The sequence below is a fragment of the Syngnathus acus genome, chromosome 1 (assembly GCF_901709675.1).
Source record: "Syngnathus acus chromosome 1, fSynAcu1.2, whole genome shotgun sequence".
In the NCBI taxonomy this organism is placed as follows: Eukaryota; Metazoa; Chordata; class Actinopteri; order Syngnathiformes; family Syngnathidae; genus Syngnathus; species Syngnathus acus.
The window spans coordinates 4,247,088-4,273,072 of NC_051087.1; the positions used below are offsets into that span (position 1 = coordinate 4,247,088).

The 25,985-nt window shown below is 43.5% G+C and overlaps 1 protein-coding gene across 4 annotated transcripts; it reads left to right on the top strand.

Annotated features, from left to right (window-relative positions):
- The first annotated feature begins 288 nt into the window (after positions 1-288).
- LOC119129223 (myosin-10) lies at positions 289-24,060 on the top strand. Of its 4 annotated transcripts, none has more exons than XM_037262348.1 (44): positions 289-432; positions 2,300-2,685; positions 3,263-3,419; positions 7,406-7,433; positions 8,485-8,587; positions 8,755-8,784; positions 8,935-8,949; positions 11,406-11,498; positions 11,601-11,664; positions 11,761-11,859; positions 11,943-12,086; positions 12,288-12,383; positions 12,703-12,821; positions 12,941-13,093; positions 13,182-13,355; positions 13,427-13,600; positions 14,084-14,198; positions 15,546-15,739; positions 15,811-15,932; positions 16,011-16,080; positions 16,144-16,304; positions 16,390-16,498; positions 16,574-16,705; positions 16,791-16,997; positions 17,091-17,228; positions 17,354-17,477; positions 17,590-17,761; positions 18,313-18,525; positions 18,597-18,741; positions 18,811-19,017; positions 19,097-19,201; positions 19,282-19,434; positions 19,512-19,760; positions 19,831-20,043; positions 20,113-20,325; positions 20,402-20,563; positions 20,646-20,774; positions 20,851-20,939; positions 21,015-21,138; positions 21,220-21,309; positions 21,384-21,502; positions 21,565-21,673; positions 21,840-22,012; positions 22,086-24,060. In XM_037262348.1, the coding sequence occupies exons 2-44, from the start codon at positions 2,341-2,343 to the stop codon at positions 22,225-22,227; spliced, it is 5,973 nt and encodes a 1,990-aa protein (XP_037118243.1). In that variant the 5' UTR covers positions 289-432; positions 2,300-2,340; the 3' UTR covers positions 22,228-24,060. The 4 variants fall into 4 exon arrangements, with proteins under 4 accessions (XP_037118243.1, XP_037118233.1, XP_037118252.1 ...); XM_037262338.1 differs by lacking the exon at positions 8,935-8,949 and adding an exon at positions 9,254-9,271; XM_037262357.1 differs by lacking the exon at positions 8,935-8,949.
- The last annotated feature ends 1,925 nt before the right edge of the window (positions 24,061-25,985 follow it).

The following is a 25,985-nucleotide window of genomic DNA, read 5'->3' on the forward strand; positions in this document are numbered from 1 at the left end:
TACAGCCCGTGCGCGTTCCATAGCAGCCTATATCAAAAAGTTATCTATAAAAAAGGCTAAAAATAAAATATACAATTAAAAAAGACTGCAGCATTCAGCAGCACGAGGATGCGGTAAGCTGTTAACGGCAGGAGCATCCACCGCAGTGCTGCTGTTTGCGGAGATAGAAATTGCTTCCATCCAATCACAGTCAAGTTTTACACTTCTGTGAGCCAATCACGTTGTGGATTTGCGTTGTGGGCGTTCCCAATGTCTAGCCTCCTTTGGGGCGGGCCAGTGTTCGGTTGAGAGGCGCGCGCACACCGGCTGGTGGAGTACCACGGATGAGAGAGCGGGCAATAAAAAAAGAAGGGATTCTTTTAGCTCGCATTGTACTTCCACGCGGATACTGGTAAACTCCACAGGAGGATTTTTTTTCACCTGCTGCGTGTGGTACGTGTTACACGATAGCCCCAAATGTCTTTTTTCATCGTTTTCTCGCGTGGCTAGCAGCGCTGTACGTTCAGTGTGGCTAGCGGATTATTGTGCTGTGACTTTTCAATGATGGAGGACCTATCATGCTAGCCGGCGTCGCTATATTTAAACAATATGGTTTAGAGTAATCTTTCCTTCCATTAAGTTATATAGAATTAAGTCATTTGTTTGTTTGCAGCGAGAGTTTGCAGCGGTTCGGTCATTATCCGCCTTGCGTTTTATTTTATCTCCACCCAGACGTCTCTTGAGCCGCCCACACCCATGATGAGATTCGTTAACAAGTCCGGGAAAAAAAAGTCACAAGTTTGGTCGTGACGTTGGTTCAGCTTTTGGAGCACTGCAAATGAAAATTAGCAAGCTGTATTTTACAAATACAATCGACTATCCTGCAAATAACGGAAATTGTTACCCTCACATTGTGTAAAAAAAAAAAAAAAAAAAAAAGAGGCATTCTGATCCAGATGATTGCTAAGCAGTAGTGAAATATGTTGAGTTGGTAATTAAAATGTAATTTTTTCCTCTTTGCATTCTATTCCTCTACAATGTTCTGTACATTTATTTGTGTAATCCTAAACCAATTTAAAGAAATTAACTGTCCCACTGAGTCTGACTCATGATGTCACCAACTAGGCCACACCCCTTAAAGGCACACATCAACACAATTACCTCTTAGTTTTATTTTTGGTGTTGCCGCGGGACATACAAAGTAGTGCTAAGGAGATGCAGTGCAGCCACACTGAACCCCCTCCCCACTATTATTCTGTGACCTGACCCACATTCGTGTCCCACAGGCGCCAGCTGGGTTCAAGCATGGGACCTGCTTGTGGGTTCAACATCTCCCAGTGTTCGTCAGTAAATCTTGTCCCACATGACAAGCAGCCTTGCTTGCCCGCAGAGGTTCTTCCTCATCAAAGCAGTCCGATTGCATCATATATACTGAGCCCTTTTCCACAATCGAATGGCGAATATATTAAGTAACTCTTCTGTTTGACTCCTTAAAGCTAACAATAGCAAGATATTCTGCTAAATTTGGATACAACAAAAAAAAAAAAGAAAACAGGGCAAATTTGAGCAGTTTTCCTCCCAAGAAGTCAGCAAAGGTCAGATTATCTGATGTATCTAAAAGATTATCCTTAGTGATTAAGAATAGATCTTCATTGTCATTGTCACACATGTACAACGAAATTTAAAAATTAATGATCTTTTAGTGTGAAATGTGTCAACATTATAGTTATAAAATAACACTGGTGGTTTTAAAAAAAGATCAGTTACTGAAACTACATTTTACATTTATAGAAAATCACAATGTCCCGTCACTAGTAAGCTATGGTGAGCATTAGCAGGGCTGCAGGCTATTCGTATGGTCCTTGAGGACTCCTTGGCACGTACTATAACGCTAGGTTAAATTATTATTAGATTTTTTTTTTTTAATCCGGTTAATTGAAAAAAATAATTGACTGATTAATGGGTTCTTAAAATAATTGTTACTTGCAGCCTTAATCTCCAATTATTTTTACACTGCAGTGGAGGTTTCCATGGGTGATGATTTCAAATGTGCATGTGGGCTGGTTATGTGCAGGGATGGAGGTGGAAGGTTTTCGATGTCTGTGTGGGCATCAATACATCCACGCAGACTTAAATATGGATGAGAGATACTTTGTGAAGGAGAAGCAATGCATTTGTGTCATTTCTTCAGAAATAAATATTAAAACTCTTTAATGAGAGCATGTGACTTGGAACTTTCCCCCTCAGGGCTGTTGGTTCATTTTTGTAGCCCGAATAAACTCCACAAAACTTAAATAACCTATTTTGTGTTCTGCTGCAGGTGGCCAAGCGAGGGAGTTCTGCTTCTGGTAGCTGCCGGCAATGTCGCAGAGGAGCGGGCAGGACGACCCGGAGCGGTACCTTTTTGTGGACCGCGCTGTGGTCTACAACCCGGCATCTCAGGCCGACTGGACGGCCAAGAGGCTGGTATGGATCCCTTCGGAGCGCCACGGCTTCGAGGCGGCCAGCGTGCGCGAGGAGCGCGGCGACGAAGTCATCGTGGAGCTGGCGGAGAACGGGAAAAAGGCGTCGGTCAACAAAGACGACATCCAGAAGATGAACCCGCCCAAGTTCAGCAAGGTGGAAGACATGGCAGAGCTCACCTGCCTCAACGAAGCCTCCGTACTACACAACCTCAAGGATCGCTATTATTCGGGCCTCATTTACGTGAGTCATTTTGACATCTAGTTATGTTTGAATGGAGCCACGGCAGGAATGCTCATTTCACCATCATGAATAAAAAAAATGGATACTTTACTGACTAGTGTCTGGGCAGCCAAGCCTTTGCCCTCAGGCCTGCTAATCCCACAAATACCCCCTGGGCTCCACTGTCAAGGGCAGCCAGCTGAGTCATTCCCGTCTCCCCACTGCTCGCGGCCCATGCTGGGTTGGTGGCAGTGATCCGTCTGTCTGGCTCTGTGCCCACTGTAGGGGGTCCATGAGGGGGTTAGTGTGGCACACAATATTACAAACAAGTTAGTCGATCCCAGTAGATGGTTTTGAATATTAGCATGATATTTTTTGGTCTGCTTACATTGCATGACGCATATCTGAACAATGGATTTAACTCTTGATTTGACTTTATAGCAGCAGATGTTAACTGATTCACTGCCAGCCAACTTAAAATAGATATTTGACGTCTATAGCCGTCAACAGCGGTGAATGAGTTAACATAAAAGCAATCGCCAAAATGAGCTGATCTCCGCAATTGCATTCAGATTGTCTTTGTTTCTTGTTTTAATAGACATATTCTGGTCTCTTCTGCGTGGTCATAAATCCGTACAAAAACCTCCCCATCTACTCTGAGAACATCGTGGAAATGTACCGGGGCAAAAAGAGGCACGAGATGCCCCCTCACATCTACGCCATCTCAGAGTCTGCTTACAGATGCATGCTGCAAGGTAAGTCGGCTGCTCTCCATTGTACAATACGTTTTGAATCCAAAACACCATCCGCTCCCGATATTTGACATCCCCCGCTTTGGATGTGATCGTAACTTCAGATGATGTCACGGTCATTGTGCAAAGATGAGTTCATTGGTTTCATGAGGAACGGATGGTTCAGCCTCAAGACTTTGTCATGATTAACGATTGCTGGTTTTCATTTTGGCGGCTGTATCGTTCAGAGACAGCAAGCTTCCTTTTGTGTGTTAACCGCTCAGCCTTTGTAAATTGTTTATCATCTTGCGCGGTGCTTTCAAGTGGTTAGGGCTAATCGATCTTATTTTTCATGGTCATTCTAAGCACCTTTAAAAAGAGGCTTTATCGATTCAGCCCAAAACTCGTGACCGAACTCCTTTGCACTGAATTGCATCTCCAAGCATCCTTGTTGGCAAAGCTCCCAACTTTCTGAGTGAACAGTGAGCAACTGGGCTCCGACCATCAAGAACACAGAGGGTGACCCCATTGTGCTCGACAATAAGACCTTTGTGCCACGGAGATGCCCTCCGACTGAGGGTGGTGACAAACCGGACAGCCCTTGTCACTCCTTTCAGCCTTCGCAAAACAACACAGCATCATCTATTTTCATACTTTTTGCCTCTTCTTTAAAATTACGAATGGCAAACTCAGTCAAACTCGGTGCTCGTTTGTATGGAGATAAAAAAAAAAAATGATTCACTGATAACCAGCAGTTGTAGTAATGTATTGAACGAATAAGACAGCTGGGGTGTCTCCTCCGCCTCCAAAACTGCTCTTCAGCTGCTCGACAATGTCGGAAGTTGCAGCAATTGTGGCGGCATTACGTCAGCATATTGAATGTAAAACCAAACAAGCATTTTTACCAATGAAGCTCGCGTTTGTGCTCCGGAAGCTTCCGCTTTCTTCATCTTACTTGTGTCTGCGGAATCTTGGATTAGGATTTCATATCATTAGTGATGTCACAAATGTTTCTTCCAGGCTCAGATCTTAATACCCGATTTTTCAACAAGCATGTGTCTTGGCAATCTTCAAACGCAAGAGACACAAATGGGAGGAACCCCTCGAACGCAGCACCATTCCAACTCTTCCCCATTAATGGCGTCGTGCTTTGAAAAAGAGGTTTGTAGGTTGGAGATTAGCGGGTGCCAGCTGCTCGGGTCGGCGGCCCCGAGCATCTCAACAACCTGATTAATATCAGCGATCATCCAGTTGGACAGTAAAACACAAGTTGATGAAGATGGACTGAAAGACTGAAATCTGTCAAATTTGTTGCCATCTTCGATTGGCATCCTCGGCTTGTCAGAGAACGCGCAGAAGTCGTTGAATCAGATTTGTACGATTGTTTAGATCGCAGAGTGACTGGCAACAAGGCATAACATTTGGAGCTGCTAGCAAACGACGGGATCCTGTTCTTGGCTAACGGGTGTCTGAGTCTCGCAGGCATCCGATAATGACCTCTGCATCGCCAAGCAACACTCTGATGCCTTGTTTAACGGGGTGTTAGCTAACACAAATACGCAGACTAGTAAACTTAATGAACATCTGTTGTTGATCAGTGTCCTTGTTTACTGCTGATATGATATCGCTATACTCTGAGTCATTATGCGTGCTAAAAGTGTTTTATGAATAATAAAAAGCATGATGAGAAATGTCACGTCAGCAGTCCCAGCACCCCATGAAGGCTCCCGAGATGGGGCAGCACCACCTCGACTCTGAACCTGAAGTTGATGTTTATCAACCTCCATTTTAGATTAGATAGCGAGTGTGAAGTGATTTACACAGCCAAGAATGTCGGATCAAACGCTTGGGAATGTTTATAATACACAAAGAGAAGGCTTTGCCTCCACCTGGTAGCAATTCTAGCACAGTCATGACCCTTTGAAGCAAGAACCTAAAACCTTCGCTACACGATCCCACACACGATTCTGAGATTCAACACATTGCTAAAAGGTACCTTGCTTTTTTAGTAGCTATAGTAGTGTTACTCCTGTATGGATAATTATTGTCGAACTTCAGATGTACATCATGGTAACATTGCTTACTAGTGAAGTTATTTCCCTCAAAGGCGAAGGGCAACGCAACAATACTCATTTGAGCCCCCCCCCTGCTGTTTTCTGGAATTTGCAAGTACCACTCGCTTTATATTGACTTAGATGTACCTCATAGACCTGGTGCAAGAGGTCCAATCGCATTTAAATACTGACAATGAAGTTATTTACAATAAGGTAAAGATGTCCAATTTTTAATTTATGTTAGTTCTTCCGTGCTTCTTTATTTTTGGCACTTTTGCTGTCAAGTCTGCTGAGAGTGGCAAGGAAGCATTGGACCAGTAGAACCAAAATACGTCTTCATGTTCAACTCATCCATCACATCTTTTTTTCCGTATTCTCTTCTCCAGTCACTTCTTGGCTACCTTTCTGCCTGTCAAATATGATTTGTTATAGAACTGATATATTTATAAAGTAGAGAGCCTTTTCTTGAAAATTAGAAATATTACTGGGGGAGTGTCTCTAGATTTGATTCCATAGCCGGCTCAGAAATGTTCCACATCGGAAAGCAAACATTGAGGATCTTTACGGCATATGTTTCCATTTTTAAAAGTGCAGCTGACACACATCAACCCGACCTCTACTGACACCGGGGCTCTTTGTCATTTTGCTCTTTAAATAAATTGTTATAATCGATTCACCACTCTAACTTTCGCAACACTAGATATCCGTGGCCCGGTCAGTTCTTTCCACCAGAAAGTGTTGCCTGATATGTGGAATGCGTATGGCAATAATTTGGTTCATGACATTTAAACTTTCAGTCGAACTTACTGCACACACGTATTTAATAAACATTACGAAACAAGCAGCAGTTATGTTATAGTGTTAAAGTTTGATATGTTTTATTTCTTTTTACGTTTGGAAGTATCGCTGCAATTTGATGCCTTAATTTCCAGCCATAGAAAATTAGGTTAAGCTCTTTTTTTTTTTTTCAACACTTTTAACTGTACTCATAATTCAGTAAAATTGTCCAAATTATATCCTGCATTGAAAACTTTCTCCGTTTCTACCTTCTGTTACTCTTGGCTTGAAAATGGAGTAATGTCAACACTGGCAGAGTCATGTGAAACTGTCACAACCTCCTCTAGTCATGTGCAGCCACACGCTCCTCTTATGCCTATCAAGTAAGATTATCGGAACATTCTGAATGGATGTTTGTTTTATTTCCTCTTTTGCAAGGATACCCAGATTGTCTGCGGTCTTGTGCTGGTGCAGATGTTTACATATGGAAGGGAAGAGAGAGGATTCTATTTTTTCACCGTGCCTGGATTTGGACTGATAAACAGGAGCTATGTGAGCGGTGTTGGCGTGTTGCTTCAGATAGCAACACCAATAAAGAGGCTTGTTGAAACGGTTCACTTTGCTTTATATCAGGCTTAGACTCCATTCTCAAAATCTATCTACTTATGTTTCCCATATGTCCTTTTCGGATTAAGTATGATACTACCTGAACCTCCATTTTCCGTCATTGCCATTAGTACTGAACAGACATTTTCTCCATTTAAATTTTATTTTATTTTTTAAAGATCCACTATTTTCTTTAAGATTTACAGAGATCTATTTTCTTGCTAACTGACAATGTGGAAAAGGCCAAAGATGTGTTTGTGTGTGGCCACGCCCCCATGTCACAGAATTTAACTGCAGGAAGTTCCCGCGGGGTCAATGCCAGGAAATCCAGATTGCCCCTGATGAATCCTCCAGCTGTGTCCTCATTCAGATCCTTTTTTTTTTTCTTCCACTTTCCACATAGTCAGCACTTCACCTGTCAGTAACTCCACTTATGTTGACATACACAAAACAGTTGCTCAAAGTGTTTTTCAAAAGATTCCCCATGAAGATAAATCAATGCCACGATTCTTTTGCTTCCAACAATCTGTGACTTATTGTTGTCTTTCTCTTTTCTTTTTTGTTTCCCCACAGATCGAGAGGACCAGTCCATTCTGTGCACGTGAGTCTACAGACTACAATATATGTTGCGGAATTACAATTACACATTGGATGGATTTGAAAGCAACAGGCGTATAATTAAGTGGCTCTGAGTAAAGCAGCCAACGTCGCAAGGTCAAGAGTGTTGCTCCAAGTCCTTGTGACGCTGACCAGACGGTTGCTACTTGTAAGGAAAACATTTTTGACATTTTTGTCACATCTGGTTTTTCGACTCACAAGAGTGTGCCGATGACAGGAATGGAAAAAATTCCAAACTTATCAAGACGCCAATCGTGCCCACAGCCTAGCTCTCCGGAGGTCAGCGTCTTATTTTGTACTTCCATTTTTACATTGGCCGCAAATACCAAAACTGTAGTTGCTCTTTTACCAACTGTGATTTTTTTTTTTTCTCGCTAACATTTGTAGTGCAACATTTTGCATCGGATAATAAAGTATAATCATTTTTATTTTACATTTGGGTATTTATTTGACGCAACATGTTTAAGGTTGCATGTACCTACTCATATTAAAGATTATTTTTGGAGTAAAAAGACGTGATAACGTGGAATGTCACCTAGCACTTTAACCTTCAATGTGTGATGGATTGATATAAATCCCTCCACCATTACCTGCGCTTTACTCATATTTACATTGAGCCACACTCACTCACCCGTAAGAGTCCAACACTATTTTGTGCATTCTTGGCATGTGCAAATTTGTACTTTGGGTAAAACCCCAGACGTGCTTTAAATCGCAAGTGCTACAAGACTTTAAGGATTTTGTCTTTCGGTCTTTGGAGGGTTTTTTTTTTTGTTCGCAACACCACAGAGGGAGCTGCAAAAAGCAAGCTCGACATTTACAAAACCATAATTTGCCAAGCTAAGCTAAGCTGCATGCCGGTCCTGAGCAGCCGTTTGTGTTTTCCTGAGAGCAGTTTAGTGTCTGCAATTGTCTACAGCTGTCTCTTCTCTACTGATGTTTTTTTTTTTTACGACAGAGACAAAGATGGGATGGATTTGTAGTTCATTCCGGGGCACTTTTCGCAAAGCTTGATGTTCTTTTGTCTTTCCCAGTGGTGAGTCTGGAGCTGGCAAAACAGAGAACACAAAGAAGGTCATCCAGTACCTGGCACATGTTGCCTCCTCCCACAAAGGAAGGAAAGACCACAACATTCCTGTGAGTATTATCTCAACATTAGTTTCCGTCAAAGAAACTGATCAGTTTAACTGACGTATCCATGTCCGCATAAAAAAAATAAAAAAAATGGCCGCCGTGCTGGGGTTGGCTGACAATAAGTTGCATATCGAGTAACACTTTGCAATTTGTTCCTTTGTAACAAACAGCCAGAATCTCCCAAACCCATGAAGCTCCAGGCAAGTCTATTTTTCATTCTACGCTTCATCAATCATTCACAAATGTTTGGTTAATAACACTTAGTCGAAAATTACAAAATCCAAACAAATATTGAACACAATTTTTGACAACATAAAATTGACCGTGCTTACTTTGTTTTTTATTGTCAGACACATAATGCAGTTGTAAGTACTTTTTTTCTGTAAGATGGCATGTCCTTGTAAACCTCCATGATTGTCTTTCACAAACATATACGTTGTCTATGTAAATGTGCCATTATGTAAAGTTATATACACACATAAGTATTTGATTGATTCATTGTCCAAGTGTCCAAACATTTACCCAAGCGTCAAAAACAATAGCAACATTGAGTTTAGAGAAGACAGACCAATAAGAATGTCTGTTATTGTCGGCGGCGTCTCAAACAATTGCATTGATGTCATGATTGACTTGTTATAATAACACTTGAATCCCCCTCATGTCCTACAGAGTGGAGTCCTCTTTTATGTGAGTAGAAAGTAGCTTTTCACCTGACTGGCTTTACTTGCAATACAAAGGGGGCGGGGCTCTACTTACTTTGCTTCCATCCACACTTTGAAAGACTCTCAATGCTTTCAGACTTTCATAAGGTTTTGACATGTGCACGACAGCAACACATCTTGCCGCGTTTTATTCGAACATATTCATATTACATTGGCAAACGTGTTGAAATTTAGATTTTTTCCTCTGCTCAAAGCTCAACAAATTGGAGGCCTTCTTGGAATTTTCACTAAATTTTGGGAGACTTATATGCGACGCCAACTCACTTAAATACAATCATCTTTGCCCATTGAAATGAATTAAAATGCCATTTTCCCATACCTTATTCTTGTGTGCGCTTTGGACACCAAGGAAAACTAAGAATGAGAAAAAAGGGAAGTAAAAATAAAACTGAGGACTCCCTCAGAACTTGAAGTCAGAAAATGGCTTAAGCGCCTTTGTTTTCAGATGACTTCCCCACATCAACTTGGCCTTGACCCGATTGAAGTACTTTGTACTGATTCCAAGGAGTGACCTTTTATGTGCTCTTTAGATAAGTCAACATTTTTTTTGTGTGTGTGTGACCTACACAGCAGATGTTTCACCACTGAGTGCACATCCTGAACTGAAAAGATTTAGTGGTGCAGTTTGACTGATCCTCTTTGACTCTTCTCAATCTGTCCGGCCTTCTACACCGCCCGCCAAAAATGCCTGTGTTGCGGGGAGACACAAACTTGTAGCTAAGGCAGCGCAATGGCCAAAACGATGGAATAATTAAAGGCCTTCAGAAAGACTCGCAGTAACAGCTGCGCAACAATCGGAGTCACTTGAGGCGGCTGGCCAGAGTCAGACACACCACTAACTCTCATTGCATCAGAAATGTGGGTCAGCTAATGTGGACCCCCTCTGGGCTTTATAATCGGCTTGTATTTTTGGGTCTTTTTCTTTGTGAGCCAAAGAAGGGAAAAAAAACAAACATTTGTGGTTTGCAATTCACATTCCCAATTTGCTGCTCAAAGACTCAATTAAAAAGCATGAACTTGCGTTCCAAGTCTGACATCACATGCTTCAGCGCTGATCCCACTTTTGTGGAAAACATGGCCCCCCCCCCCTTTTGAGCTTCTGTAGCTATTCTTGAAATTTGGCAAAAATATTCCCCAGAAAAAAAAGAAAAAAAAAGCCTTTCCCTCAGCATTTTTTGATTCTCTGGTTAGGATTTAGCTCACCGTGTGGCTTTAGATGGAAACAGTAAATGGTCCAGATGTTTAAACAGCTGCATAAATAGTATATTTATTTATTTTGCTTCTCAAATGTGTCCAGTTTGACTGCCTGCTCATGGAATAATTCACTTTTGTGTCCAGAAAAAACATTTCCCAAGATAGCCTCTTGCCAATTATCTCATATTTGCTGCACGCGAGTTGAAATCTCATAAGAACAAAAAATTCTTTTAAAAAGGCCAAACTCCCCCCACCCAGCATTTTTATGCTCAGTGACAACAAAAATTGCATTTATGTGCAAAGCGACACAGTACAAGTAGTCACTATTAGAAGTTTTTACATTTTTAAAAATAATGTGCCGAGTTGAATTACCTTGACTAATTGTTAAATATTGAAAACTGTGTTGTTTTTTCAACCTTTATATTTTGTAACAAAATTTGTTTGAGAAATAAGCAAGAAATATAATTTTACCGACCAAAAATTACAATAATCATAAATAATGTTTTACTGTTAATTTTATAAATATTAGTTTTGTTTTTTAAACAATTATTTTAAATTGTATTCTGGGTTATTTTCAATTCAGTCTCATTAGCTTGCATTTTTTTGTATGCAGAATGTCAAATCTGAATAGACGTGATGTGTGTGTGACTTGGCGTTTGTTTATCAATAATTTCTGTCCCTTTTCTTCTTACTGCTGTCATAATCTATCCATCTTTATTTTGTCTACTTAACCCATTGTCAGTTGTCTGTCTTGTCTGTATGAAACACAGATCGCCAGATGTTGCTTTCTGTCTGCATGGATCTTTTTTTTTTTTTCCTTTTTTTTTTTAATTGCACAATTACTTTCTTATTTATACATGTTGTCAAAGGATGGCTGTAACACTTCTTGCTTTTTTTCCTCACAGGGTGAACTGGAACGTCAGCTCTTACAAGCCAACCCTATCCTGGAATCATTTGGGAACGCGAAGACGGTGAAAAACGACAACTCGTCGCGTTTTGTAAGTGCAAGATGCGTTCATTCTTATCTTTTAAAAGTCTATTGTAAATGTCAACAGTATGTCATCACCTCGTTTTCCTGAAGCATTTATTTTCTATTGCAGGGGAAATTCATCCGCATCAACTTTGACGTCACCGGATATATTGTTGGGGCCAACATTGAAACATGTATCTTTTTTTTTTTTTTTTTATTGACTTTGTTAGGGGGAAATTAAATGTCAAATATTTAAAGAACATTTCCTTGACCTATTTATTGTCTGTCAGATTTATTGGAGAAATCCAGAGCTATCCGCCAAGCCAAAGATGAACGCACCTTCCATATTTTTTACCAGCTGTTGGCAGGAGCCGGAGAACACCTCAAATGTGTGTATGCAACATGGATGCTCCTCTTTTTATGTATATATATATATATTTTATGGTTCATAATTGTATTCCTACCTCTGTAGCTGATCTGCTTTTGGAGGGATTCAACAACTACCGGTTCCTGTCTAATGGCAACCTCCCAATCCCAGGCCAGCAGGATAAAGACAATTTTCAGGAGACTATGGAGGCCATGCACATAATGAGCTTCTCTCACGAGGAGATTGTGGGTATGTTTCCATTGATGCGACAGATTGGGCAGCGCCTCGCAGGTCACACGTGACCCCAATAAAGACAAGCCACATTGAAAATGGGTGGATTTTAAAATACTGTCTGAAATGCTAAGTTCTTTTAGCAACTATAGTCGCGTCATTAATGTAAAGCATATTTTCTCTGTTTTGTTTATTTCTCCTGCTTTCTCATTTTCCTAGCCATGTTGAAAGTGGTGTCCTCGGTTCTTCAATTTGGGAACATTATCTTTAAGAAGGAAAGGAACACCGACCAGGCCTCCATGCCTGATAATACAGGTAAAAATTAAACAAATATCAAAGGTTTCATACACTGGTTTCATATCTGCATTCAATCCAGTTCAGACTGTTATTGACTAGAATGGGACTATTTCTAGAAGAGGCTGGACAGCTTCTTCTTTTCTTTTCTTTTTTTCCACGAGCTCCAGACTGTTCCATTATGTTTTAGGCAACTGGTGTAATCTGTCATACAATTTCAGGAAAAACTCCAAGGTCGAAGTCTTAGTTTTCATCCGTTTTGGAAATGTTATTATATATATTTGTATAAAAGTATGAAAAGTACTGCACTGGATTGATCCAACTGATTCCAATTTTCTAGCCGCTCAGAAGCTGTCTCACCTGTTGGGAATGAGTGTCATGGAATTTACCAGAGCCATCCTCTCTCCAAGGATCAAAGTGGGAAGAGACTATGTCCAGAAAGCCCAAACCAAAGAGCAGGTCGGTCTTCTGTTGATCTACTCCCACACTGCTTTCTTTATTATTACACTACTAACAATACACATAATCATAATACCATATTTGAAGAATATTTGTGAACACTCTGGTCCTTGCGCCAGGCTGACTTTGCTGTGGAGGCCTTGGCCAAAGCCACGTATGAGCGTCTCTTTCGCTGGCTGGTCCATCGCATTAACAAAGCGCTGGACAGGACCAAAAGACAGGGGGCCTCCTTCATCGGGATCCTGGACATTGCCGGTTTTGAGATCTTCCAGGTTTGACTCCTAAAGACATTATCCCAATAGTGCTTTGAGCAATTACAGGTTGGGGAATTTCTAATGTTTTCTCCCTCTTTCGTAACAGCTGAACTCCTTTGAGCAACTGTGCATCAACTACACCAATGAGAAGCTGCAGCAGCTCTTCAACCACACCATGTTCATCCTTGAGCAAGAAGAATACCAGCGGGAGGGAATCGAGTGGAGCTTCATCGACTTCGGCCTCGACCTGCAGCCCTGCATCGACCTCATTGAGAGGCCGGTCGGTAGTGAAATAAAATGGTCATGTCAAGGATTTTATCGTGAGCGCTTGTTTTCTTTCTGTTCCTCTAGGCAAACCCTCCGGGGGTGTTAGCTCTGCTGGATGAGGAGTGCTGGTTCCCCAAGGCCACAGACAAGACCTTTGTGGACAAGCTGATCCAGGAACAAGGAACACACACCAAGTTCCAGAAACCGCGGCAGCTCAAAGACAAAGCCGACTTCTGTATCATCCACTATGCTGGAAGGGTACGTTCACTACATCCATTGTGACATTTTAATCAATAATTGTTACAGACTAGCCTTGCTTAAGTGATACCGCGCAGTATTTCTCCAACTCCGCAATCATCTACAAGTGGAAAGAAACAACTGATCCGATATTAGCTTCTCCTGTGGTAGAAATTGGGGTGGCGTTACACAACACTGCAGAGCGAGACCTGCCGAGGAGGACATCTGCTTAGCATTATAGCGACCGTCTTGCACAACTATCATTGAAAACCGCAAAGATTTGCAATTTTTGTGCGGTGGGTGGAAAGAATGTTGAAGAGCAGAGACACATCGCCAAATGTTTAATATTAGGTGTGCGCACAACAAATGATCTGGTGTGAACTGAAGAGTTGATCTCTCTACGACGGCCATCTGAAATCTTTGTACATCAATTTGAATTCCCTGAAGGATTTTTTTAAATAACTCGACATCTTTTATTTCATCTTGTATGGTGTCCTTCCTCAGGTGGACTACAAAGCCGACGAGTGGTTAATGAAGAACATGGACCCCCTCAATGACAACGTGGCCACACTTCTGCATCAATCCACTGACAAATTTGTGGCCGAGTTGTGGAAAGACGGTGAGTCGTTTCACTAGCTGTCGTAACAATTCACCTAAAGAAGCGTTTGACCTAACGGCTGGCTCTGCCCGGACAACTTCTTTAACAAGCCTCCTCCCCTCTCTGTCTGTGTTTATAGAGATTCAGACAATTCAAAGGGCTTCATTCTATGACACTGTCACTAGTCTGGATGAGCCAGCAGGTGAATAGTAGCGTCATAGCAGACCTGGGCCAAAATAGTCGTGACATTTTGATCCCAACATGCTCAAATGACAAACAAAAGGGCCTGCCAGCACATTTTAGCCCAGATCTGATGGATCTATGTGTCATTGCTTCAGACAGTGTCGCCATTTGCTTCCAGGCTGCATGGCTCCATGTCTTGGCCATAAGCAGTAGCACCAAGCCTTAATCTAGCTGCCTTTAGTTGTACTAGTGCTCTATGTGTGCTGATCTGGGTCTCGTGATTGTTATATATTCTTAAACAAGCTTTTGGGTGTGGTGTTAGGATGTGTCCCCGCTTCTGTCGTGAGATAACGCGAAATGAGTTGAATGAAGGTCTGCGCTGAGGTTTAACGACATCGATTTCCCCGCCTTTCCCCTTCGTAGCGGCCAATTGGAACCAGATGCCGCTTGTGGTGTTTGTGTTGGCCATGAGCTGAGTGTTGGAGGGTTCACACAGCCGCCACTCGTTGCGTTGCTACAGTCTGCCACTCATTAAAGTCTTGTGACCGTAATTCACCCAATGTTAGGTTACTACTTTACAGTTTGTCTGCCATGTCGACTTTGCAGACTGTAAATAGACTAGACAGGTGATATCTGTAGTCATGTGTTGGAGGCAAAACACTACTAATGCCTTCTTGGCCTGAATTTTTTGTTATTCTAAGTTTAAAGGAATGCTTTTTGGGAACGAGTTCTAATACTGTACTTCACATGGACAAAGAATTATATATATATTAATAGAGCCACAATATGTTTATTTTTAATTTTTATTTTATTTTTATTTTTTTTAAGCTATATGAATGTTTTTAGCCTTGAATTAATGTGTTCATTGACATGTAATTTATGACTCAAATTTTTTAAATTAATTAATTTATTTTATTTTTTTTAGCCCTGAATCAATGTGTTCATTGATATGCAATTTATTATTCAATGTATAGTTTCAAGCTACAAGTGAATGTTAAGAAATAGTGCACAAGTCAGCCAGTTTGTGTGCCTGCTGCTATCTTCCGGTCATTTGCAGTCTTCCTCTCATCCGTCTCCATCGGGCCTTGTTGTAACTCCATCACCACATCAGACACCGTTGGTCCTTTCACTTTGTCAAATGACTCGGTTCTAACCCGGTTCTCCCCGTCCGTCTCCGCCCACCAGTGGATCGTATAGTGGGTCTGGACCAGGTGGCGGGCATGAACGAGACGGCGTTTGGCGCCACCTACAAAACCAAGAAAGGCATGTTTAGGACGGTGGGGCAGCTCTACAAGGAGTCGCTCACCAAGCTCATGGCCACGCTCAGAAACACCAACCCCAACTTTGTCCGCTGTATCATCCCCAACCACGAAAAACGAGTAAATGCATACTTTAAATACAGATCGGCGATTGGAGATTGTTGTCGCCGTCTCACTCTTCCCTCTTCCAGGCTGGCAAACTGGAGCCTCACCTAGTTCTGGACCAGTTGAGGTGCAATGGCGTCCTTGAGGGCATCCGTATCTGCAGACAGGGCTTCCCCAACCGTATTGTCTTCCAGGAGTTCAGACAGAGGTGTTATTTTTTGTTATTGTTCTCACACTACCCCGGTGATGTCATCATTAGTTGACTTGTGTTCTCTTCTGCTGACAGATATGAAATCCTCACTCCCAACGCGATCCCCAAGGGCTTCATGGATGGGAAACAAGCTTGTGAGAGAATGGTAATGCGGGTTTACTAGCTGTAATGGTTAGTTATTGGACCGTGACAATATTTCTTTCCCCAGATTCAAGCACTTGAGTTGGACCCCAACCTGTTTCGCATCGGGCAGAGCAAGATCTTCTTTCGAACTGGCGTACTGGCTCACTTGGAGGAGGAGCGGGATCTGAAGATCACTGACATCATCATTTACTTCCAGTCTGTGTGTCGTGGATACCTGGCACGCAAGTGAGTCGAAGTGATTTTTTTTTTTTTAAAGATTATCCTCGCTAGGTAGCAGCATGAATACATCTAACTTGTCCCCGCTTCATAGGTCCTTTTCTAAGAAACAGCAACAGCTAAGTGCCTTGAAGGTTCTCCAGAGAAACTGTGCGGCTTACCTGAAGCTGCGACACTGGCAGTGGTGGAGACTTTTTACTAAGGTGAGAAAAGCCACACCTGATTTTTTTTGCTACATGGGAACACTACATTTACACCAACTTCTTTTATCCTGTCAGGTGAAGCCTCTTTTGCAAGTCACAAGGCAAGAGGAAGAGATGCAAGCCAAAGATGAGGAGCTGGTCAAGGTGAAGGAGAGACAGCAGATGGTGGAGAATGAGCTTGTGGAGATGGAGAGGAAACATCAACAGGTTGACATGTCTGCTTTAAACAAAAGCTTTTTTCTTTTTTTCTTCTTCTAAATAGCATTAAATTCAACAAATTTCCCCTGAGCAGCTCGCGGAGGAGAAGAGCATTTTAGCAGAGCAGCTCCAGGCCGAAACGGAGCTCTTTGCAGAGGCCGAAGAGATGAGAGCTCGTCTGGCCTCCAGGAAACAAGAGCTCGAGGAGATCCTCCATGACTTGGAATCTCGCGTGGAGGAGGAAGAGGAGAGGAACCAAAGTCTGCAGAATGAAAAGAAAAAGATGCAGTCGCACATTCAGGTTTGTCTTTTTTTTTTTTTTTTTTTTTTTTTTTTTTTGTTTGAAGGATCAGCGTTGAAATCATCTCATCTCTCTATTTGGTCTTTTGCGCAGGACCTCGAGGAGCAGCTCGATGAGGAGGAAGCCGCTCGGCAGAAGCTTCAGCTCGACAAAGTGACAGCCGAGGCAAAGATCAAGAAATTAGAAGAAGACATTGTGCAGCTCGAGGATCAAAATACCAAGTTCCACAAGGTGAGCGGTGCTGGAGACAACTTATGAATCATCTAAACTTGCATTCTCATAAAAAATGTTAATATGAAATTAGTCAAATTAAAAAAGGCCCAGTCCAAATAATGCTTTGTTTTTGTATCTGACAGGAGAAGAAGCTGCTGGAGGACCGGATCAACGAAGCTACCGCCATGCTAACAGAGGAGGAGGAGAAAGCAAAGAACCTTGGCAAGCTCAAGAACAAGCAAGAAATGATGATGGTGGATCTGGAGGGTACGAGAGCCCGCTCACACGCATGATCAGTTTGCTCAATATGTTTTTAGTTTTTTCATTAAAAAAAAACTACATTCCGTGTATCACATGATCAATGTTTGTATTACTGCAGAGCGCCTGAAGAAGGAGGAGAAAACCCGTCAAGAGCTGGAGAAGGCAAAACGCAAGCTGGACGCCGAGACGACAGACCTGCAAGACCAGATTGCCGAGCTGCAGTTGCAGATTGAGGAATTGAAGATCCAGTTGGCCAAAAAAGAAGAGGAGCTCCAGGCATCTTTGGCCAGGTTAGATTGCAACTGCTCTTGTTTGGTTCTTGGCCGAACATTGCGCTTTACTTTTTTCTTCTTCATGTGGTCAACCGATAAGACTAACCCAAAAACACACCCCTAAATTGGATTTACAGCAGCAGGTCAAACATGTGGCACACCTCGCTGTTTGATGACTTTCCATGTTGTATGACCACACTTATCCTCTTCCCTGCCTGTGTGTAATCCATCTCCATGGCAACCACACTTGCAGAGGACGGAGCCACAAGCAATACCTCAAATAGACATGACAACAAAGACAGTGGTGAGATAAGACTGAGCCTGTCAACTGAGCACATGCTGCTCTTTATCAGCCAGGTCACACTGAATAACACGTACACACACACACACACTCGGGGTCCAATGGTACAGATAACCCAAGGTGCGGTCTGTACGGTTTTTGCTACTGCTAACTTCAAGTTTTTTTTTTTTTTTTTTAATGATCAGTAAGGCTTTTTTTTTTTTTTTTTTTTTTTTTTTTTTTTAAAAGACTGTTTATAGTAAGGCGTCTTTCCTTGCACTTCTTTCAGGACTGACGAGGAGATAGCGCAGAAGAACAATGCCCTCAAGCAGATCCGGGAGTTGCAGGCCCAACTGGCTGAGCTCCAGGAGGACCTGGAGTCTGAGAAAATGTGCAGAAGTAAAGCGGAAAAACTGAAGAGGGATCTCAGCGAGGAGCTTGAAGCACTTAAGACCGAGTTGGAAGACACGTTGGACACTACTGCCGCCCAGCAGGAACTCAGGTGCGTGGATGTAAGCAAAAAAAAACCCCATCTCTCTTTCTAATGTACAATTTCTTTCATTGTGACACAAGGACCAAGCGAGAGCAAGAAGTAGCTGAGCTGAAGAAAGCGATTGATGAGGAGGGCAAAAACCATGAGGCCCAGATCCAAGAAATGAGGCAGAGGCACGCTATTGCGCTGGAGGAACTGTCTGAGCAACTGGATCAGGCAAAGAGGGTGAGTCTTCATCAGTGGTCAAGTCGACCCGGTCAGAACACGGTTCAAAATTCCATCACTTTTCTGCAGTTCAAGTCCAATTTGGAAAAGAACAAGCAGTGTCTGGAAAACGACAACAAAGAGTTAGTCTGCGAGGTGAAGATTCTGCAGCAGACCAAGACAGAGTCCGAACACAAGCGGAAGAAGCTGGAGTCCGTGATGCAGGAGTTTACGGCCAGAACCACAGAGATGGAGAAAGCCAAGGGGGAGATGGCCGACCGTTCCCACAAACTCCAGGTAGACTTCAACAATAATACGTTCATACCCAACTGCCGCTCGATTTATTTTGTTGACGTCATTTTATGTCCTCATCTAGTTGGAACTGGACAATGTGTCAACCTTGCTGGAGGAGACGGAGAAGAAGGGCATCAAACTGACCAAGGATGTTGACAACTTGGGAAGCCAGTTGCAGGATGCACACGTATGAAATACCGCAACGTCAAACTGCACACAAATCTTTGCTCAGTGCAATCCCCAAACGGCGTGTTTTTGTGGCTGCAGGAGTTACTACAGGAGGAGACTCGTCAGAAGCTGAACCTGGGCAGCCGGGTGCGTCAGCTGGAGGACGAGAAGAACACTTTGCAGGAGCAGCAGGAGGAGGAAGAGGAAGCCCGACGCAACTTGGAGAAACAGCTGCAGACGGTTCAAGCTCAGGTATGAGGTGGTGGTGCTTAGATGCAAAGAGAACTTTTCCATCATGTGAACATCAGGATATTTTTCACTCCCTGTAGCTGCTTGAGACCAAGAAGAAGCTGGAGGAGGATGTGGGAGCCATGGAATGTCTGGAAGAGGTGAAAAGAAAACTCCAGAAAGATGTAGAGTTGACCAGCCAGCGTCTGGAGGAGAAAGCCATGGCCATGGACAAGATGGAGAAGACCAAAAACAGACTGCAGCAGGAGCTAGATGACCTGGTGGTGGACCTGGACCACCAAAGGCAGATAGTCTCCAACCTGGAGAAGAAGCAGAAGAAATTTGACCAGGTTCGCTTTGGAATTTTGAATTAGTCAAAGCCTCTGAATATGACGGCCGTGTCTCGCTTGCATGCGACAGATGCTAGCTGAGGAGAAGACCGTTTCGGCCCGCTACGCCGAGGAGCGTGACCGCGCGGAGGCCGAGGCCAGGGAGAAAGAGACCAAGGCCTTGTCCATGGCCAGAGCTCTGGAGGAAGCTCTGGAGGCCAAGGAGGAGCTGGAGAGGTTCAACAAGCAGCTCCGTGCAGAAATGGAAGACCTGATGAGCTCAAAGGATGATGTGGGGAAGAATGTAAGTGACACCACTGATCCATAAGAGTAGGGCACTGAAACGTGCTCTGAAAAGTGCTGCTCCTCACAGGTCCACGAGCTAGAGAAGTCCAAGCGTACACTGGAGCAACAGGTGGAGGAGATGCGGACTCAGCTGGAAGAGCTGGAGGACGAGCTACAGGCCACCGAGGACGCCAAATTGCGTCTCGAGGTCAACATGCAGGCCATGAAAGCCCAATTTGATCGAGACTTGCTGGCCAGGGATGAGCAAGGCGACGAGAAGAAGAGGGCGCTGGTCAAACAGGTTGCTCTTTATAACGTTGACATTTGTCCTAAGACCAAGATATGAGCTGAACCGAGACGTGCCGCGATGTGAGCAGGTGCGCGAAATGGAGGCAGAGTTGGAAGACGAGAGGAAGCAGAGGACGCTCGCCGTGGCCTCCAAGAAGAAGCTGGAGATGGATCTAAGCGAGCTGGAGGGACAAATAGAAGCCGCCAACAAAGCCAGGGATGAGGCCATGAAGCAACTGAAGAAACTACAGGTCCACACAAGTTCAAGTTCATTTCGCCATCTCGGTCCTCACCGTAGAGTGTTCATCCTTTTTTTTTTTTTTTTATCATCAGACTCAGATGAAAGACTATCAGAGGGAGCTGGAGGAGGCGCGGGCCTCCAGGGACGAGATCTTCACGCAGTCCAAAGAGAACGAGAAGAAACTCAAAAGTCTCGAAGCTGAAATTTTACAACTACAAGAGGTGAGTGAGCAACTGTAAAGGCAATGGTCAGGTACCAGGAACATAGTCATCATTTCTTTCAAATCACGTGTCCTAGGATCACGCAGCCTCCGAGAGAGCCCGCCGGCACGCCGAACAGGAGCGGGACGAACTGGCCGATGAAATCTCCAACAGCACTTCCGGAAAGTTAGTCTGCGCCCGTCCGTCTCTTTTGGAAGTGTTGACAAAAGCGGAGTTTGTTGACGTCGGTGCTTTTGTCAGGTCCTTGCTGCTGGATGAGAAGAGGAGACTGGAAGCTCAAATTGCCCAGCTGGAGGAGGAACTCGAGGAGGAGCAGGGCAACACGGAGCTGCTTAACGAGCGCTTTAGAAAGAGCACTCTGCAGGTATGCAGACATTTGTCTGAAAGGTTGATTATATTTAGGCAAGTTAGCATTTATACTTAAATAAGTATACAATTTCTCCAGGTGGAGAGTCTCAGCACAGAGCTGGCCGCAGAGCGCGGCGCCTCCCAAAAGAGCGAGAACGCTCGGCAACAGATGGAGCGTCAGAACAAGGTCCTACCAATGTCCGCAGACGGCCTTGAACACGGGCAGGCCTCACGAGTAAAAACCCCGTTTGTCCCACGCAGGAGCTGAAGGCCAAGCTAGCAGAACTGGAAGGCTCGGTCAAGTCCAAGTTCAAAGCTTCCATCACGGCACTGGAAGCCAAAATCCTCCAGCTGGAGGAGCAGCTGGAACAAGAAGCAAAGTAGGTGCTAATGTTCTCAAAAGGCACCGCCTGAAGTAAACCATCAAATGGTTCCTCTTCAGAGAGAGAGCAGCGGCCAACAAGATAGTCCGACGCACGGAGAAGAAGCTGAAGGAGGTGATGATGCAGGTGGAGGACGAGCGGCGTCATGCTGACCAGTACAAGGAACAGGTGAGCCGCTTCACTTTTTCTCTTTGTCCTTCATTGCCACATTAATAGTGCAAAAATCGATGGCATCCGATTCCCTGAAAAAAGTCGATTTTCCTGTATTGAGTGTTGAAGTCCTTTATTTGCTCTGGTCCTCTTCTCTCTATTCAACGTGACTGTGGCGGTCCAGATGGAGAAAGGCAACTCACGTATGAAACAACTGAAACGTCAGCTGGAGGAAGCGGAGGAGGAGGCCACCAAGGCCAACGCGTCTCGCAGGAAGCTGCAGAGGGAGCTGGATGACGCCAGCGAGGCCAGCGAAGGTCTCAGTCGTGAGATCAGCAGCCTCAAGAGCAGACTCAGGTAAAATGTTGCACTCCGTGCCCACGCAATTTGTTCATCCTGGAAGTTGGGCATTTTCTTTTATTGCACTCAGGCGAGGCGGTCCCGTCAGCTTCTCGTCCTCCGGCCGCTCGGGTCACCACAACCTGAACGTGGACGGCGCCTCCGCGGACCGCTCCGACGACGACGCCGATAGTCGCACCAGCGACTTCAACGACATCGGCAATGTGGAGTGAACACATTATGCTCACGCACCGACCCGGACTTAAAACGATGCGGCACATGTTCTCGCCAGTACCACACCACAGCGGTACCTTGACATACAAGTGACCCGGGTTTTTCCACAGTTAACAACTGAGCAAAGATATGTAATTGATGCTCACCCATTCCAGAAATAGAAGTTGTAATTGTGTATAGAGGCGGTGGCAAAGAACTTAAAATAGAGAGTATTAATAGTACACACCCTTCAATAACATGCTAGCACAAACAAATACGTGCACTAGCACTTTACACAAACTGTATTAAGTTGCTAAAGTCACATGAACACAAAGAAATTGTTGCGCAACTCCAGGGCTATTAGTAGCTTTCAAGGACAGCCAACTAAACAGGACATCACAATTTTGTTTTATCGCTAAAAAGAAAATTGATAAAAATATACTGAAGGAGATAGAAATTATACCATGAAAGTTTTTTTTTTTGTTTCAGTTTATATATTTTTTTGTGGCAGTATTCAGTCAAATTTCTTCACATTCTATTTTATAATGTTCTAACTGTACAATTCTGTATAGTGCTATTTTCCTTAAGATATGAGCAACTTGAGTTATCGGGTGGTCAAGTAACGGTTCAAACTTTTAAGTCATGGTACCGCTGTATCTGTAATCTGTAAGCCCAGGGCCAAGCAACACTTCCTCCCTCTTTCCTTAGAAGCGAGGCACCGAGTCCACAAGAGGCAAACGGACACGCTGCCTTTTATACTCCAGTGTCCATCACATCCATCAAACTTCTCAAATATGTCGAAACAGAAAAAGCCAATCTCCAAGGAACTGAATTCAAAGTGGATGACAACACTGTGATGAAAAGACACTGGACATGGCACCACATGGCGACGGAACGGACTGCTAAGAGCTGCACAGTGACGTTAAAGTGGAAGAACACGTCACGCACATTTTTCTTCTTTTTGCTACCTTCAACTCATACAAAAAAGACTGGAAGAAAAAAAAAACATATTTAGTCTGAGGAAAGTTGGTTGAACATTTATTCCATATCCTTCATTTCCAGTTTGTCCTCCATTCCCCAGACCATTCAGTGCTCTAGTTGAATGAAAAAAAAATCTCCACTACAGTGTCGAAATTGTCCTGTTGTGGAGAAATGTCACATCCTATTTTGTATTTAGTCACTAGTAACTTGTAGTTGACCTACTAGTTGCTAGTGAGGACAAAGAGCGTAGTAGTACATGGACCTTAAACTGGTGGTTAGGGTGGTTTAAACTGTAAACACAAGTCAATATGTCCCAAATATGATTGCAACAATAATGCAAACAAAACTTTATCTGATGGAGACTTCATCTCAAGGAAATTGAATAAATGCTCAACCAGCTTTCCTTCATCTCATATAAAGTGCACGTCATCTCCTTTGTGTACAATGACAAAGATTCAGCGTATGTTTCTTTGAAAGTGCCTTAGACACTAAATAAGAACATAAACGGCTGAGGATTTTTGCTCCAAAAGCTAACCAGAGATGATCCAACCACTTGTTTTTGTTTTGTTGCTGTGCTTCATATCCTCATGGTACAAGACACGATGATGCTTTTACCTTCACTCGTTCTGGCTCTGAATTACATTTAGAAGTCTCAATTATTGTACTGGATCATTTTCCTTTGGTTGGAAGCTTTAATAGGCTGAAGTAGTTGACACCAAGTATATAAATAAATATGATGGTGATGATTGTCATTATTATTATTCAGCAGGCATTCCACTACAAATATTCCCACAGTTGTTTCTCGTATAACTGGATTTCTAGACAGTAATTTTTTTTTTTAAAATAAGAAAAATAAAGCATATTCATTGTAACCGTCTCTCTTCTTTCATCACAAATATCAATTGGGTGGGATGTTTGGGTAAAATATTAATGTCTAGTTCTACCAAAAAGAACATAAACGTCAAGTTGCTATTGTACTTAAATGCTGCAGTTTTCAACTTTGTAGTTACTAATTTATTTAGCAATGTTTTTAGACAACAGTATATTGTATAAGTATGAAGCCGCTAGTGATGTGCATTCCATTATTAGATATAATGGCGGTGTACCTAATGGAGCGTCCGTGTGACGTCACAGATCAAACAGCCAATCAGAAAGTGGGGGTGAGGGCGGGTGTGGCACTTTTCACTTAAACCAGGGGTGTCGACCTCCAGTCCTCGAGGGGCCGCGTTCCAATATGTTTTCCAAGTTACCCTCGTTAAGCGCACCTGCGTGAAAAGTTTTAGCTCCTTTCACGTTCCGCAGGAGCTAAAACTTTTCACGCAGGTGCACTTAACGAGGGACGCACACGGACACTCCATTAGGTACACCGCCATTTGCAAGTGTACCTAATAACAGGCCACTTTATTAGGGAAATATCATGGCCAAAGGTCACAGGTGTCAAGCTCTAGTCCTCGGGGCCGCGTTCCAATATGTTTTCCAAGTGACCCTCGTTAAGCGCACCTGCGTGAAAAGTTTTAGCTCATTTCATGTTCTGCAGGAGCTAAAACTTTTCACGCAGGTGCGCTTAACGAGGGAATCACACGGACACTCCATTAGGTACACCGCCATTTTCAAGTGTACCTAATAACAGGCCACTTTAGATTTAGAATCTTCACTTCACTTTAGAATCTTGGAAAACATGTTGGAATGCGGCCCCGAGGACTAGAGCTTGACACTTGACCTTTGACCATGATATTTCCCTAATAAAGTGGCCTGTTATTAGGTACACTTGAAAATGGCGGCGTACCTAATGGAGTGTCCGTGTGATTCCCTCGTTAAGTGCACCTGCGTGAAAAGTTTTAGCTCCTGCAGAAGTGAAAATGACCAAAACCTTTTCACGCAGGTGCGTTTAACGAGGGTAACTTGGAAAACATATTGGAACGCGGCCCCGAGGACTAGAGCTTGACACCTGTGACCTTTGACCATGATATTTCCCTAATAAAGTGGCCGGTTATTAGGTACACTTGAAGATGGCGGTGTACCTAATGGAGTGTCCGTTTGATTCCCTCGTTAAGCGCACCTGCGTGAAAGGTTTTAGCTCCTGCGGAACGTGAAAGGAGCTAAAACTTTTCACGCAGGTGCGCTTAACGAGGGTAAGTTGGAAAACATATTGGAACGCGGCCCCGAGGACTAGAGCTTGACACCTGTGACCTTTGACCATGATATTTCCCTAATAAAGTGGCCTGTTATTAGGTACACTTGAAGATGGCGGTGTACCTAATGGAGTGTCCGTTTGATTCCCTCGTTAAGCGCACCTGCGTGAAAAGTTTTAGCTCCTGCGGAACGTGAAAGGAGCTAAAACTTTTCACGCAGGTGCGCTTAACGAGGGTAACTTGGAAAACATATTGGAACGCGGCCCCGAGGACTAGAGCTTGACACCTGACCTTTGACCATGATATTTCCCTAATAAAGTGGCCTGTTATTAGGTACACTTGAAGATGGCGGTGTACCTAATGGAGTGTCCGTTTGATTCCCTCGTTAAGCGCACCTGCGTGAAAAGTTTTAGCTCCTGCGGAACGTGAAAGGAGCTAAAACTTTTCATGCAGGTGCGCTTAACGAGGGTAACTTGGAAAACATATTGGAACGCGGCCCCGAGGACTAGAGCTTGACACCTGTGACCTTTGGCCATGATATTTCCCTAATAAAGTGGCCTGTTATTAGGTACACTTGAAGATGGCGGTGTACCTAATGGAGTGTCCGTTTGATTCCCTCGTTAAGCGCACCTGCGTGAAAAGTTTTAGCTCCTGCGGAACGTGAA